At 37.8% G+C, this 16,847-nt stretch overlaps 2 protein-coding genes across 4 annotated transcripts; one reads left to right on the top strand and one right to left on the bottom strand.

Annotated features, from left to right (window-relative positions):
* The first annotated feature begins 1,012 nt into the window (after positions 1–1,012).
* Positions 1,013–10,086, top strand: LOC120016394 (protein transport protein SEC16B homolog). 3 transcript variants are annotated; one of them, XM_038869142.1, is made up of 14 exons: positions 1,013–1,165; positions 1,327–3,170; positions 3,323–3,643; positions 4,513–4,641; positions 4,722–4,844; positions 5,007–5,177; positions 6,339–6,464; positions 6,557–6,691; positions 7,018–7,145; positions 7,244–7,352; positions 7,487–7,804; positions 7,923–8,063; positions 8,169–8,464; positions 9,115–9,637. In XM_038869142.1, exons 2-14 carry the CDS (start codon positions 1,506–1,508, stop codon positions 9,635–9,637), a joined length of 4,185 nt encoding a protein of 1,394 aa, XP_038725070.1. In that variant the 5' UTR covers positions 1,013–1,165; positions 1,327–1,505. The 3 variants fall into 3 exon arrangements, with proteins under 3 accessions (XP_038725070.1, XP_038725071.1, XP_038725069.1); XM_038869143.1 differs by having other exon boundaries at positions 1,018–1,165; positions 1,470–3,170; XM_038869141.1 differs by having other exon boundaries at positions 1,025–3,170; positions 9,115–10,086.
* Positions 10,087–10,364: 278 nt separating this feature from the next.
* LOC120016054 (asparagine--tRNA ligase, chloroplastic/mitochondrial-like) lies at positions 10,365–16,303 on the bottom strand. The gene is made up of 15 exons (XM_038868627.1): positions 15,831–16,303; positions 15,671–15,739; positions 15,339–15,449; positions 14,842–14,946; positions 14,162–14,299; positions 13,705–13,785; positions 13,454–13,531; positions 13,284–13,352; positions 13,052–13,126; positions 12,837–12,920; positions 12,578–12,664; positions 12,352–12,447; positions 12,184–12,258; positions 11,674–11,800; positions 10,365–10,648 (listed from the first exon to the last, which is right to left on the bottom strand). Exons 1-15 carry the CDS (start codon positions 16,215–16,217, stop codon positions 10,533–10,535), a joined length of 1,698 nt encoding a protein of 565 aa, XP_038724555.1. The 5' UTR covers positions 16,218–16,303; the 3' UTR covers positions 10,365–10,532.
* Between the last annotated feature and the right edge of the window lie 544 nt (positions 16,304–16,847).

Raw genomic sequence — 16,847 nt, 5'->3', positions numbered from 1 at the left:
GAAAGGTCATTTGGGAAGACGTATCAAAATTCAATGGTAGATTTGAAACTACAATTAGTGGTAATGATAATCAATCACAACTAATGATAGTGACAACGAGGAACCGTCTCGTATCATAATATATGTTTTACATCTTGATCATGTTCAATCATTAACTACTTCCTGTTGTGATAGACCAACTAATTAAGCTTTGTTCCAAAACCAAGACTCAAATAAAGACAAAAAAGAAATACAGTATAGAACAAATAATTTTAAAAAGGCCACACTCAAAATTATAAGTGACAAACATTTCACATGTATGTCATGCTGCCATAAACATTAGCCTGCCATTCTACCAAAACCAATTCCGTCAAAAACCTCACACTCCCACGCAATTGAAGCTCATTTTCCATTTTATGGTCAGGAAGTTCGTTCTCAACTTTGACATTCACTCACACATGCACATGGATTGGGTATCTATTGGTCCTTTGTATTGAATGAGGTAGAATTCAGATGATATGGGCCCCCAAAAAGATATATAAATTCCTACTAGTAGACTCAAAAGAAAAATAAGAAATCATTTATGGGACAATTTTTAGTTTACTTTTTCGACAATCGAAAACGACATCATATGTCCAAATTTGGACGGGTCTAAACGCCGATTGTTAAGTTTGTGCGTACATGAGTTTTTACTTGACAAACATGGTAAATTCACATAAAATTCAACGTATGGCCACAAAAGTATATTACTTTAGGTAGGAATCAAATTTAGACCTCCTAAGTTTTATATAAATGCTAGATTTGGGTATTTTTCCTATAAATGATGAATGTTGAATTATTGTAAGGTTAAAATTGTAGCACAAACATGGCCTAAGAAATAGGGGTTTTGGTTAATTGAAGTGAAAACCACATAATTAGTTAATTACAGTCCAGTGAAAATAGGAAATTATTCCTCATCATCTGGCGGTAAAATTAATAATGCATTTTTAAATATTCAATAAAAATAAAAATAAAACAGATCCACAGACACAATTACTCAAACAGAAGAAAATTAAAAAATAAACTGAAATTGGAAAAAAAACGATGCTCATGTAGTTGTGGGTGGCGGTGCGAATCCGATTGCTCTCCTATTTCTCTCTCCATTTCTTCATCTTCGATTATCGCTCAAAACATCTTTCCTAGATCGGTAAGTTATTTATCGTATTATTTAAAATTGAAATCTGTTTTTCTCCAATGCGAGTAGAGTCGAAAGATTGCGAAATTTTGGTGGTTCATTTTGTATTAGATTCTAAGAGAATTAGGAATCCCTAGATCATGCTCGGTTTGCTTATATTTGTCGTCTGTTAGGTTGATTTCGAGGTATATGTGTCTTTTTCGGTCTGATCTTGAGGGTGTGTATGTTGTTGGAGCTCGAATTTCGAGCCTTTTAATCGGAAGAAGGTGATTTTTGTGGTGAATTGTGGGGATTGAATTGGTGTTGGGTTCCATAGGAGCGTTGAGGAGGTCGTTAAACGTTTGGGTAATCGATGGCTTCGAATCCTCCATTCCAAGTGGAGGATCAGACGGATGAGGATTTCTTCGACAAATTGGTTGATGACGATTTCGGACCCACTGCCACCGCCGATTCGGCCCCAAAATCTACAGAGGGTAACGATTCTGATGATGCCAGGGCGTTCTCGAATCTCAGTTTAGGTGAGGAGTCGGGCGGTGAGGGAGGGTTCGAGGAGCCCAAAAAAGAGAATGTCTCTCTGGATGCCACGGCTGGATCGTTGGAGGTCCCCGCAGAAGAAGAGAGTAACTCAAATCCGCAAGCTGTTGACAGCATAATTGAGTCTAGTCTTGAAAACAACGTGGATAAGAGTGATATGGATTTGAGAGTAAGCAAAAGTGGATCTGGAGCTCCTGGGGCAGTTAAGGAGGTGGGCTGGAATTCTTTTTATGCTGATTCGGAGCAAAATGACAGTCATGGGTTTGGGTCTTACTCGGATCTTTTTGGCGATTTGGGGGATAATGAGACTGCGAGTAATGAAGCCAAGATTGTCTCCAATAATGAAGGATATGAAGCAAATGTGGTGGGTGATTCAGCCAATTATGCACAATACCAAGATGGTCAAGTTTTTGATACAAATGGGCAGGATCTGAATAGCAGTCAGTACTGGGAGAATATGTATCCAGGTTGGAAATATGATCCAAGTACAGGGCGATGGTATCAGGTTGAAGGCTATGATGCCACGGCAAATGTCCAAGGGGCCCATGATGCTAGTTCGGTCAGTGATTGGACTGCTGTTGATTGGAAATCAGAGGTTAATTATATGCAACAAAGTGCACAGTCAGTCGTAGGAACTGTGACCGGGACTAACACTAGCCAAAGTGTGTCTAGCTGGAACCAGGTTTCACAAGGGAACAATGGTTACCCAGAGCATATGATTTTTGATCCTCAATACCCGGGCTGGTATTATGACACAATTGCCCAAGAATGGCGCTCATTGGAGAGCTATACTTCAGCTGCTCAATCAAGTTCATTTGAAGCACAAGCTCATGACCCACAGAATCAGAACGGGCCTACTTCTACTGGTTCTCATTCTCAGAATAGTACTGGTATGTCTGGTGAACAAGGGCAAACTAATGACTATGGGTCTCAAAATCATATTAGCCATAACCAACGTGGTAGCTGGACTGATTCATATGCTAATTACAGTCAGCAGGGTTTTAACATGTGGCAACCTGATAAAGTAACTAAGACTGAGGTCTTTTCAAGTTACAGTGGAAATAAGCAGCCGGAGGTTTCTTACGACGCTCAGGTTTCTGTAAAAAACCATGTGGATCAGCAGGAGTCTTTTAATACTTTAAGCACCGGTTTGTCTTATGAGACACCAAGTCGAGGACATGCTGAGGCTAATGGGTTCATTAGCTCACAAGGGTTTGTTCCTAGAAATTTGAGTACACATTTTGATCAGACGAATGTTAAACAGAATGAACAAGTTCATTTTTCAAATGATTACTATGACAGTCAAAAGCCTGTAAATATAGGCCAGCAATCATTTCAGAGTAGTCAGCAGTTTACTTATGCTCCCAATGTGGGGCAATCATCTGCTGGTCGCCCTCCACATGCTTTGGTTACTTTTGGGTTTGGTGGGAAGCTCATAGTAATGAAAGAGACTACTTCACTCAACTCTTCCTATGGTGGCCAGGTAAGCCTTTCAATATTTATTTGGTTTCTCAAAAATTAATTTCTCCAAAGTTAACTCATTAGTGTCGGTTATGGAACCTTCTTTCACTCTTTCGTTTGAATAATGAATTGATGGCTTCACTGGAGGACTAATCATCTTTGTTTTATGTGAAGAACTCTGTAGGAGGCACAATTTCTGTGCTGAATTTGATGGAAGTTGTAACAGCGAATAATGATGCCTCAAATATTGGAGCGCCCACTTGTGATTATTTTCATGCTCTGTGCCACCAATCTTTTCCTGGCCCTCTTGTTGGTGGGAATGTAGGAAACAAAGAGCTAAATAAATGGATTGATGAGAGGATTTCTAACTGTAGCTCCCCTGACATGGATTTTAGAAAAGGCGAAGTGCTGAAGTTGCTTCTCTCGTTGCTTAAAATAGCATGCCAACATTATGGAAAACTTAGATCTCCTTTTGGCACTGACACTGCATTGGGAGTAAGTTGCTTTTTTGGCCTCAAGTTATTCGTCAATTAAGCTTCTCTTGGTTAAATTATCATAATCCAAAATTTGTACATGTGTTTTGGCTTTATGTTGTGTGTTTTTATTAGATGCTTCCCACTGGGCCAAGCGGCCCAGGCCTCTTTAAGATTAATGCAAAATCATTGTTGTTATTAAGCATTTAATATATTGCTTCTGATCTAATATTTTATCCCTTTCTGTTCTGATTCTGAAGTGTTCATGCTGCACCTTTTAACGGGTCAAATTACTTGTGTATGTTATTATCACTTTGCTAATACATGTAATCATCTATTGTCCATTATTTTCTGGAATTTGAAAATAATTTTTTGTCATGTAGTGCCTCGCTTGATTTTCTGGATTCTTATTATGCAAATGAGTTTTTGCTCCGGCTCGGCACCTCTCAGAGCCTTATGATATAATTTTGAATTTACTGAACAACACAAATTAAATAAAGCCCTCTCACCCTCCCCCAAATGCTTATTTACGTCTTAAATTGTTGAACAATCTTCTTTTAAGAAACGAGACCACTAAGAGAGCTCTGCATCCTTCTGGTGATTCTTAAAGTAACTGGAGAGAATTTGGTATGACAGTATCATTTGACAAAATAAGAAAAGTAATGCTGTTACAAGTATGTTGTGCATTACTGTCAACTGTAGCTCTATGAATTTCTGGTGGTTCAATTTCTCTATCCAGCGATACATTTTGAGATGGTCCTTGGTTTCCCCCCATTTGCGGAGCTTCTCAGCAATTATTAGGAATATAGTTCAGAAGTAATTATATTATTAGAAAGCCATCAGAAAACTAAAGGGCATTTGTCATTCCTAATTTTTTTTTGTACTTGTCAGGAGAGTGATATTCCAGAAACTTCAGTTGCTAAACTTTTTGCATATGCCAAGAGGAATGGTAACCAATACAGTCAGTATGGGGCTCTTAACCAGTGTGTAATGAATTTTCCATCTGAAGGACAAATACGGGTATGCAATGTATTACCTTGAGACTTGAGTCTGTCACTCATTTCATTCTCTAATTTTGCTAAATCTCGATCCATTTTTAGGCAACTGCTTCTGAGGTACAGAATCTGTTGGTTTCTGGTAGAAAAATAGAGGCTTTGCAATGTGCTCAAGAAGGTCAATTGTGGGGTCCTGCACTTGTTCTAGCCTCGCAACTTGGTGAGCAGGTTTGTTCTTGCCTTTGACCTTATGATAATTTTATAGAGGAGAAATCAAGTTTATTTGAAGTTTTTTCAGTTACCCATCCACTTCATCTCTCGCCTGCACATTCGTGTGTGTTTATTTGTGTGCATGCCTATGATGTTGGTGGCTGTTTGGATATCATGCAGTTCTATGTTGAAACGGTGAAGCAAATGGCATTACTCCAACTGGTAGCAGGATCACCATTGCGGACATTATGCCTCCTAATTGCTGGGCAACCCAAAGATGTTTTTGTTACTGGTGCAACGGCTGAGGCCACTGTTCCTGGTGCTATGAATATGCCTCAACAATTTGCACCGGTAATATTCTAGTGATTTTTGTTTTCTTTTTTCTATTTGAAGGATGCTATAAATTTTATGGAAATAAATGGCTCCAAGGGGGTGCCTCCCTTTCACCTTTTTTTTACAAGAATTAATAGGATAAAGAATCTATAGCATCAATTAATATATGTCAGTCTAATTTTCTTTTCAACTTTACCCAAATAAAGAAGGGTATAAAACCACATATACCTGATGTCCAACATAGATGGCTCCTCTCCTTGGTGAACTCTTATGGTTCCTTTTCTATATATATATATATTATTGTGAAAGGGGCAGAATCCTCCGATACCCTTTGATTCTTAGACGTGTTGGTGTATTTCAACACTTTTAATTCATCCTCCATGCAAAGGGTCCTTACTTAAGCAATTCCCATAATTTTCAGCCTCAATTCGCAAAATCTATTAGTGCACTCACAATGAAGTTGGGTATGATGGACCGACTCTAGACATTACTTGCAAAGAGGGCATTATTTGTCATAAAGGTTATTGGTACGCCAATCAAATAAGGTTTGTTTACATTCTCTGGTCTAGGTTTTTCTGATGGGAGATTGTATATCTTACCATCAAAGAATCATCATCCAAGCCTTGTCCAAACTGTTTGGGATCAGCTACATGAGAGAACTCAATGAGAATCCTCTACATGAATTCTTTTTTCACACCTTCCATTTCCTATATGAGGCCATACTCTCAACAACTCCTATTGAATTCATATCTTTTTGCACTACTTCTAGCTTTGTCTTTTTAGGTCTTTTTCTCCTCCTTTTACTATCTGCCACATGAATTTTCTCAATTTTTGTCACCGCTGCACTACTATCTTACCATGCAAGAACGAAAGAAAAATTTAACAGATGGGGAGAAGGATTATTATGGCTTTGGTCATTTTGGACAGTGATCTTCAGTTTTTTGTGCTGCCTTTTATATTTTCTATTGCATGCTGGTCTATTTAACTTTCAAGAGAGAAGAATAAGCCAGCTTATCCTAAATCCTTTCGCTTTCTTGATTCAGCTGTATTGTCACTGTCTTCCTTATAAGTAGACACGCCCATAGTGTTTTGCCTTAAACTGCCCAGTGTCTTTTTCTCTTTTTCCCCCTTCTTATTTATTCGTTTAATTTTTTTTTCAATCTAATATTGCAATTGCAGTCTGGGGCAAATGGCATGCTAGACGATTGGGAAGAGAATTTGGCTGTAATAACTGCAAACAGAACGAAAGATGATGAACTTGTAATTATTCATCTGGGAGATAGCCTATGGAGGGAAAGAAGTGAGGTACCATATCAATGTATCAGTTTTAACGTATCTGTTTACTGTAGCTTTGATGAAAAGTTTTATTCTTGAATCTCACTGGATTCACAATTCAGACTACTGCTGCGCACATCTGCTATTTGGTTGCGGAAGCAAACTTTGAGTCATATTCTGATACTGCAAGGCTCTGTCTCATTGGAGCAGATCACTTGAAGTATCCGAGAACCTATGCTAGTCCGGAAGCTATTCAGGTGCTCCATAATTTTATCAAGATTTTCTACAAAAATTTGGGATTTGTCTGGTCTATTTCTTTGCTTTGTAAGTTGCTTTGTGTTGCAAATGAAGAAGGTTTGGACTGTTTGGGTGGCCAAACTACTGTTAATTTGGATTAAGTTTCTACTTGGAGTGCGAGTATTATTCTATCCTGACTCCTGAGGCAAGATTTAGAATGAAGAAACTTTAGCTTGGAATGCTTGTGTGGCTTGCAAACTCATCATCCTTGTGACCATTTTTTAACATCTTCTATGTATAGTGGTGTTGAAATCTGACTGGGTTTGTTTTAATGGGTGGGTGACAGAGGACTGAGTTCTATGAATATTCAAAGGTGCTAGGAAACTCTCAGTTTATGCTTCTGCCATTTCAGCCATACAAGCTCATTTATGCACATATGCTGGCTGAAGTAGGAAAAGTTTCAGATTCATTGAAGTATGTTAAAGCTTTCCTTCGTTGATGTTTCATGCGAGGCTATATTCAGTTTTTTATTTATTTATTTATTTTATTTTAACTTGGTGATCTTAATTTAGGTACTGTCAAACAGTATTAAAATCACTAAAAACTGGTCGGGCACCTGAAGTGGAGACATGGAAACAGTTAGTGTTGTCTCTTGAGGAGAGGATTAGAACCCATCAACAGGTATTTCCGGACTCTCATAATGTATTTTCCGATGGGAAAGAAACTTTATAGCCAGGCACCTAGGGTGACTAATTGTGTTTTTGCCAATCATAGATGGATCTTCCTGATTATGGTTGATCAATTTTGTTTTGCAGGGTGGATATGCAGCTAATTTAGCACCGGCAAAAATAGTTGGTAAATTGCTCAACTTCTTTGATAGTACTGCACATCGGGTTGTTGGTGGGCTGCCTCCTCCTGCTCCTACAACTTTACAAGGAAGTGTTCAAACTACTGATCATTATCATCAACCAATGGGCCCAAGAGTATCAGCTAGTCAATCAACGATGACCATGTCATCATTAATGCCTTCTGCTTCAATGGAGCCAATAAGTGAGTGGGCAGCTGATGGCAATAGAAAGACAATGCCAAATAGAAGTGTGTCAGAGCCAGACTTTGGTAGATCCCCTAGACAGGTGTGTGATTTACTTCATGCACATAACCAGCAGGCAGTAGTATGGATAAATTCTTGTTGGCTGTATATTAAATTGTTGCATCAAATTATGAGATGTTGCTGACTTGTGGTGGGATCAGGTTGATTCATCAAAGGAAGCAACCTCATCTAGCGCACAAGCCAAGGCTGGAGGGACATCTCGCTTTTCTCGTTTTGGTTTTGGTTCACAGCTTTTACAGAAGACAGTGGGGTTAGTCTTAAGGCCCCGCTCAGATCGACAGGTAATTTTTCAATATTCTTTCACATTTATGTGATTCTTTTAGTAAAAGAACTATGGATGGTGTCCCCTGGTATTTATAGTACATTTATTTGTATTGCTCTTGAAGGCTAAATTGGGGGAAAGCAACAAGTTCTATTATGATGAAAAGCTTAAAAGATGGGTAGAAGAAGGTGTGGAACCCCCGGCTGAAGAAGCGGCCCTGCCACCTCCTCCAACAACTGCATTTCAAAATGGAACACCTGATTACAACTTGAAATCTATATTGAAAAATGAAGGTTCTCCTCCTGACAGGAGTCCAAAATTTAAGAAGCATGCATCATCAGAGAATGCTTCAGGGATACCACCTATTCCAACCAGCTCAAATCAATTTTCAGCTCGTGGACGGATGGGCGTTCGAGCAAGGTAATTTTGAGTCTCCCCTCTTCACCCTGCTTTTTAAGAAAAAGAAAAGGAAGGAAATCCTGGGCCAAAAAATTCAATGCACAATGTACTGAAAAACTTATCTATTTGGACAGCTATAAATTAGTTATAAGGTAGATGTGATTACAGCTTTCTATTGGGGAATGGTTGAGAGATATGGCATTATTGGTTTGGCACACTTTTTTGAATGCTGTGTGTGGTGGAAGAAGAGATATGGAACCTCTTCTGAGCTTAATTATTCATTAGTTCAGCCATTGAATACTTATTTCTCTCCCCAGTAGAAGTGCTTAGAACTTTTGAGCCCATGCTTGTGGACTTGGATGACATTTACCAGTTAATGGACTGAACTGCTAGATTTTATTCCACCGACATAGTACTTGTAGGCTTTAGGTTGTTGATAGACACGCAATCTGCTTTGTTTCATAGTAGATAGACAGATGAAGATTTCTACCAGTGGCTTAACTTCTGGTGTATGGATATGTTCTTGATGATACATTGGCATTCATTATTGCATGGGAACTCGGTTTTCGAAGATGTGATGATCATTATTGTACCAAAGCATCTATGCAATCATTTTATTCAGCTGTTCGCATATCAATCTTGATAACTATGTTTCAATGCGCTTTTGACAGGTATGTTGACACATTCAACCGAGGTGGTGGAAGGCCAGCAAACTCGTTCCAGTCTCCTTCATTTCAATCTGTCAAACCTGCAGGTGCAGCAAATACAAAAATTTTTATTCCCGCACCTGCACCAGCAAGTGAACAGACAATGGGGGCCATAGCAGAAAGCATAAATGAAGATGCTGCACCAAATGGAAATCCTTCGTCATCAACCATCACTGACCCTTTGCAGACCACCCCATCATCATCATCAATATCTCCAATGCAAAGGTTCCCAAGTATGGATGATATCTCGAACAAAAGACCAATGATTAATGGAGAGGGTCCCCACCCACCTCATTCACGTCGAACAGCATCATGGAGTGGAAACTTCAACGATTCAATTAGCCCTCCTAAGATTGGTGAAACAAAACCTCTAGGGGAGGCATTGGGATTGTCCCCATCATCTTCTATGACCAACGGACCTTCTATGATGGGAATGCCAACGAGGGGTGGCAGTTTTGGGGATGGCCTTCATGAGGTGGAGCTTTGAGCTAGAGTAGTGAAGATGTAAATATCGAAGTTTTGTCCGTTGGGGTCTCTCATAACCAAAATGGTGGTTCTCCGGAATTGGCTTTCACTGAAGGATTAAAATACATGACCTTTCGCCGAATTCTGTGTCCTCCCTGGCCGATACCCTTTGCTCTTTTCACATGTATGTTAGGCATATTTAATGTCCTTTAAATGTAGCATTTTTTTCCCCCAAATGTTTTTATGTGCCGCCACCATCTGATGCTGAGGGGCGGTTTATTTCGTCTTTACCCAGTTTTTTTCACTACAAAGAAAACGAAGCCTGCATTGGCATCATTTGTTCATTTGTTGAAAACAGGATTGGCCCCTTGAGATAGGATTGAAGATGGCTTCAAAACATCACCTCAAGGACAAAATATAAAAAATAATCGCTATGTTGATTTTTATTTTATAAAAATTTTATTTATAGAACGCTGTGTTTGTTGGTTCCTTTTGTATGTTCTGATAGTTGAGAAAATTGAGGCTGAATTTCCCATGATTGTACTTTTGATGTCTCGTCTGTGAGTAGAATCTCCATTAGGTTAAGGTTCTGTTCGTTTCTTGTTTTCATTAAGCATTCGCTCCTACCCCTTATTTCCAACTGATAAGGTAACGAAATCTTATTATTCAAGAGCTCGGCTGGTAGAGATGAACTTCAATTTCTGGAGACTACGAGCACTCTAATATGGACATTGTGGTGGCAAACATCATAAAGAAAAAACAAGAAGAATACTTATTAATATTTAATAATTTAAAGGTTCCATATTTTACATAGACAAACTGAATTCCCTTGGCAGCTTAAGCTAGAACAATGGTGTCTATACCCAAAATAATCAGGGAAGTTGTATATATATAAACAAAATATATGAAATTTGCTATCAAAATTCAGCTGAACCAGGTGTCCTAGGGAATGGGATCACATCTTTTATGTTTTCTATTCCAGTTGCAAACTGTACCAGCCTTTCAAAGCCCAGTCCAAAGCCTGCATGAGGAACTGGGCAAACAAGAAAAGATCTTAGAAACATCCTTGAACAGAATTCTGAAAAAAAAAAAAAAAAAAAACATTAAAAAATTCAACCCAAGAACAGATGCAACTAAATGGAGTTTGCATAACTTCCGAGTCCAATTATTTCTCTAGTTGTCAGATTCCACTTTCAACCATTCACTTCACACCAAAGATTAGGGCTGTAAATAAGCTGAGCCACATGCAAACCACTCAGTCCCAACTTGGTTCCCAGCTCAGCATGCACTCAATGAGCTTGAGCATATTAGGATTGGTCCGGGACTGGTGAGCTTACGTATATGTTATTTAATTTACAGGCGTTCATGGCAAGTGCTGCTAGCAAAAGACTCGGATGATTTTTAGTGCTCTTGAGAAGTAAAGCTGAATCGGTATAATCTTGAAGCCCTTTGACCAAGTTAGAAAGCACATTAGGATATGTTGTCATGTTATAATGCACAAAGAAAACGACATATAATAGCTATAAATGCAGCTCCAAAATGTAACAGACAACAATGCAAACTCACTGTATTACAGGTAAAGCAGGGTACCTACTTAGTACTTACCCAGTTGTAATTGCTCCCTAACTTTGTCATTTAACTCGTGAACCATACATGAAACTCAGGCTTCAATAAAATATTAACTCATTGAACACTATACTTAGCCACAACTCGAAGTTGAAGGGTATTTTAAGTAGCAAAGATTTGATCCAAAGGATATTTTTGAACACATAGAGACAGAAGGGTGTCATACATGGAGTTACCAAAATGAAGGGGTAAATAGATGGTTTTCAAGACAAAGGATGCTTCAATTTTTTTAAAGAAATTTTGAGGGGGCTAGCAGTTTCAAGTAATTCACCAACACTTTAAAGAGTAAATATTAATTGTCAAGCAATTACTGTAACTTCAGAGTTGAAACATACAATCGATATCAGTTAATTAAATCATCAAACATAAATTAGAATCACTACTCTTAGAAACTAACTGTAACTGCTCAAATTCGGAGAAAAAAATACAGACCTGAGCCATAACGACGCAAATCAAGATACCACCAGTAGCTGTCCTTATTTAGTTTTAATTCATCCAAGCGCTCTTCCAGATATTCAAGTCGTTCTTCTCTCTGGCTCCCACCGATAAGCTCACCGATCTGCACAGGGAAAGAACAAATTAACAGAAGGAGCAAGGGTTGGCCTAGTGGTGGCCTGATCCTTATAACTTGCACAAGGTTCACGATTTGATACCCCTTCCCTTAAAAATTAATAACACTCCACGATTTATGAAAAAAATTAAAAAAAATCAGGAAAATTAAATCTGCATCAACTCTTATTGAACTTCATTTTGCAAAGAATAAATTAATAATAATATAACCATCATCTTTATTTTTTTTTTTAAAAATCCATGAGCATAACAAATTAACAAAGATGACAAGTTTGCACAAAACTTATGTATGTTGTAAGTCATTAAATTATGACCGGCTCTAATAAAGTAAAAAAATAAATGAAAGAAAAAGTTGTATAATTAGTTAATTACCCGAGGAACCAACATGTCCATGGCTGCAACAGTCTTCCCATCATCGTTTTTCCGCATATAGAATGCCTTGATTTCCTGAAGAACTTCAAAGCATTATTTCCACACCACAAATAAAAAATAAAATATTTGTTTCCACTAGAGAGAGCATGGAGGAGGGGAAGGACATGCCTTTGGATAGTCTCTAACTATTACAGGCAATCCACCAAGAGCCTCTTCAGTTATGTAACGTTCATGCTCACTCTGCAAATCACATCCCCACTTGACCTAAAAACATTCAAAGTGAGCATGATTATGTGTCTAATTCACATCCGCACTGAATTTATTATGTGTCCAATTCACATCCACACTGAAATGATTATGGAAACCATGGCTTTTACAAAAGAGAGACTATTACTGGGAACTCAAATTTCTTATTTGCTCTAAGAAGAAGGTCAATTGCATCAGTATAAGTCAACTGCACAAAGTCCTTCTCAGCCACATCCTGTTAATCAAGCAAAGATGTTTTCTATAATCAGAGCTCAAAAGATAGAAGATGTCTTCGAAATTACATTTACAGCCACATCAAGAACCAAATCATAAGATAAAAGAAATACTGATAAATAATAATCTAACAGAAAGGTTTAATAAGGATAAGTTACACTGAGAACTCATACACTCAATCTTTCAATTATTCCTTTCTCAATCCAAGTATTGAAGAAGTCCATGTCTTCCTTGCAATTTTCGAGGACATGTCTCACCTTCCAAACAAAAATAAAAGAGTAAAATCATGTTAAATACTTAAATCAGTGAAGAATTTCAACCATGTGCGTGGGCAGGCATCGTTTCCAGAAGAATTTTTAATTATGATGTATAAGGAAAGGTAACATACTACATACTGGAGATAGGCAGTTGCACAGGCCATGTCGTCATTCAGATCAGCGAATGCAAGCTCCGGTTCAATCATCTTAAAGAACGGAAAGAAGAGAGAAGGAAATATATAAGATACTTTGTTAGTTTGTTATAATGCATGAAACCATAGGCATTAAACTCAGGAAACAACAAAAGGGCATTAAGTGATAAAAGTTAAAACTATCATATAAGTTTAAATAGTGAATTCTTACCCAAAATTCAGATAAGTGCCTAGAAGTGTGAGAATTTTCTGCTCGAAATGTGGGACCGAATGTATACACCTATCAAAAGTATACAGGGACATAGGAAAAGATAATTATTGTTGTTTTCATCACCAATTCGAGAACAGAACAAGGAAACAAAGGGCAGAGAGAATATATACATCTGACAGAGCTGTAGCATATGTTTCACCATTAAGTTGGCCGGATACAGTCAAAAAAGCTGGTTTACCAAAAAAATCCTGATAAAGAAACAAGGAAAAGAAGTAAACCTATTGTCATGAAGAAAACTAAGTAACAGATCATAAGGTTAAAACAATCCCAGCTTCCTGTCCTATATAAAAAGAGAATGAATTTTGGCATGCTTTTGAGCTGTTGACTTCATATAAGTGAGAAAAATATGGATATTACTAACCTGTGACCAATCAATTAACCCCTCCTTTGTTTTTGGAATGGCATCTAGATTAGAATCAACAGCATCTCGAGAGCTCGGAATCTGTTGATTTTGTCAAAAAAACCCAACAAATATAAGTATATCATTGTAGCTAAAAGCATATCAGATAATACTGCCCAACCGACCACTACATCATATTTGCTACAATTAAATGCAATAAACTCCAAGTCATGTGTTTCAAGCATATGTTGTTTGACCATAGCAACCAATGTATATTAATGCGCACATTTTTCTAAATAACGCTAGACTGATTAAATCAACTACACCTGAAAATTGCTTTACTAGTATATTTATATTTCACTAGGTAATCCAAATATGATAATTTGAAAACAAATATCAATATATTATATGAATGATTATATATATGAATGAAATGACGCCATAAAGGAAAGAAATTATTCTAAGCTACAGTAAATACCAGAGTGGTTACACAGAACTGTTCACCCGCTCCTTCACAATCTGAGGCTGTAATGATAGGACTTGAGACCCAAACAAATCCGTTTTCTTGAAAAAATTTGTGTGTTGCATAGGCCAAAGCATTCCTCACTCTTGCAACCTAGAACAATCACATGAGTCAGAAACCTACTACCTTACTGCATCAAAATGATTGTTCACAGATACAGAAATGTCACTGAAGAACAGAGTGCCTGGATCAACATAGTGCCTAAAGGCAATGATGGACTGGGACAAGATACTAGAAGTAAGCAATTTGGACAGAAGCTTAAGTCCTGTCCACCAATCTCAGATCTAAGTTTTAAGGCCATTTAATGACTATGCCATGCTCAGACTTCAATTAAAAAGCCAGTCTAGAGCAAAGTACATGCAATTACTTTGAGCAACATTTGTCTTATACAGTGTTTAGATGTGGCAAAGGTGCCCCTGCTTGTCAAGTACACATCAGCATAATTTGATGGCATAATGTAGAAGAAAAGTTCAAAATGAGCCATGACTCATGAAAGTTATAAAAAAAGGAGAGACAAAGCAACACATACCCAAGAACAGCCAACCCATGTATGATATCACTTGTGTTCCACATTGAAGAAATGCATGGGGAAGAAACACAATAGCATATTTTAAATAGATGTGGCAAAATCCTACCGCACCAAATGTGTTAGTTCTTGGACGAAGATGCGCTTTAGTTCTTAAAAATTCTCTGGTGACCCTTTTCTTTTGAATGGGATAGGAGGGATCACTCTTGCCAACCTGAAGAAGGATAGACATATAATAACAAGTAGCTGAGAGAACATGATTCACATAATATGCACAATGGCAACCACAACATAATAGAAACAGTCAAGACCAAGATTTTTGCAATCCCTGAAAGTTGTAGCCATCTTAATTATTGCAACCACAAAAAAACATGCACGGATATATGAGTAAAAGCATTTCATAATCATGGCACTGCCTATCTATGTGAGCACAAATTTCAAAAAAAAAATAATAACCACCACAAACATGTAGTCATCTTAAAGTACTGGGACATAATAAAGTTGATGACATTGTAAATCAAACAGGGGAGAAAATTTGGAGGTAGAAATTAAGTCAGATTGCGTCAAATCAAGTGGATCATGAAAGAATGAAAAACACCACCCTACCACCACAATTTTGTTGACCTTCAGTTCCACTTTTTGCTTTGATCCTTGGCTCTCCACAATAGTCCCTAGTACCCATATTGATGCACCAGTAGAGATCAGTCCAGATTCCACCTATTAATAGCTCCAAAACTTGAATGAGTACAATATATCAGTAGCCATAAACCACATCAAAATACTAGAACAACGATATACTTGGAATGAATTCTTTATATCTCAACTCTCCAAAATCCTAGTAAGCATGGTATAGCAAGAAAATCAACAACGAGTAACTGACAAGTCGAGATAAGAATGCGGGTGTGAATTAGAGGGAAAAATGAGTGCTGTTTTGATACCTGATCGTAGCCTTCAGCATCTGAATCTACCACGCATTGCATGTTCGAAAGGCACGAGCCATCATTAATCTACATTAGATTCTGACTATCTCAGCAACCAAGCAAATGCACCGCACTCGAAATACCATATATGAAAGTACCAACTATTCGCAGACCTTACCTCGATAAATGTAATGCTGCTCTGGACCCTAACGGTTCGCACCCATCCCGTAACGGTAAGTGTATGCCCCAGCCGGTCCAGACCTTCATCGGGACCGCCTTTTATATCAACGACCTTCAATTTCTTCCTGAACTCCCCGACTTTGCTAGTCCCCGTGTCACCTATCAACTTCTCGGTAAATTCCGACTTTGCCCTCTCGCTGGAACGGAGAGCTCCGGTAATTACAGCGGAGAAGAATCTCCGGCCAGAAAATGGGGACGGCCGGAAACTGATTGGATTGAAAGATTGGGACTTTTTGAGGGTTATGGGAATTGTGGAGAAGAACCGGAGAGATGAGTAGGGTCTGAACCGGAGAGAAGAAGTGGCCGGTGCTAGAGCCGCAGCCATTTATCTGTAGGAAACTAGGAATAGACTCGGATTTTCTGCTCTTGTGCCCGCAATATAATCTACCTGGAGGGAGTTGGACCTCAAACCGATCAATCTTGAAATTGTAGAGCGATCCCTGGAGTGTGAGATTATTGTAAAAAGTCCCCGTTCTTTCAAATAATCCAATCAATTCTCTCTACTTTTTATTAATTGAAAATATTACCCAGTTTTTGCCCTCAACGAGACGTATATGTTTAATACTTTAATGAGAGGATTAATAAAAAAAAATGATACAAATTTAATTGTCAACAAATTTTAAATTTTGGAGTCAATGTATGGAAATTTATCATTATGCGTTTCAATTTCAATTGAAATATTTATTTGGTAATAAATGATATACTAAAAAATAAAAATGAACAAGCAGATCGAGTTTTAATTGAAAATTTACAAATATAATCTAACGGAAAGAGTAAAATATTTTCGACTTCGCATGTAATTCAACCACTAATAATATTTTAACGGTTATTCCTTCGGATTTAGAGCGTAAAAAATTTTGCCTAAGGTTGAGAGTTCGATTCTAAGGTAGCACCAATATTTTCAGGTGATTTGTAACGTGTCTCAACTCAATTAACATATTAGGCGGATTTGTAA

The sequence above is a fragment of the Tripterygium wilfordii genome, chromosome 15 (assembly GCF_013401445.1).
Source record: "Tripterygium wilfordii isolate XIE 37 chromosome 15, ASM1340144v1, whole genome shotgun sequence".
Classification (NCBI taxonomy): Eukaryota; Viridiplantae; Streptophyta; class Magnoliopsida; order Celastrales; family Celastraceae; genus Tripterygium; species Tripterygium wilfordii.
This window is presented reverse-complemented; position numbering and strand designations above follow the sequence as displayed.

Coding starts and splice junctions, on each gene's coding strand:
- LOC120016394 (XM_038869141.1), top strand. CDS start 1,506: ATGGCTTCGAATCCTCCATTCCAAGTGGAGGATCAGACGGATGAGGAT. Junction 4,642..4,721: donor CATCTGAAGGACAAATACGG/GTATGCAATGTA, acceptor ATCCATTTTTAG/GCAACTGCTTCTGAGGTACA. Junction 6,465..6,556: donor TATGGAGGGAAAGAAGTGAG/GTACCATATCAA, acceptor TTCACAATTCAG/ACTACTGCTGCGCACATCTG.
- LOC120016054 (XM_038868627.1), bottom strand. CDS start 16,217: ATGGCTGCGGCTCTAGCACCGGCCACTTCTTCTCTCCGGTTCAGACCC. Junction 14,300..14,841: donor GAACTAACACATTTGGTGCG/GTAGGATTTTGC, acceptor TGATTGTTCTAG/GTTGCAAGAGTGAGGAATGC. Junction 12,448..12,577: donor ATAAGAAATTTGAGTTCCCA/GTAATAGTCTCT, acceptor GAATGTTTTTAG/GTCAAGTGGGGATGTGATTT.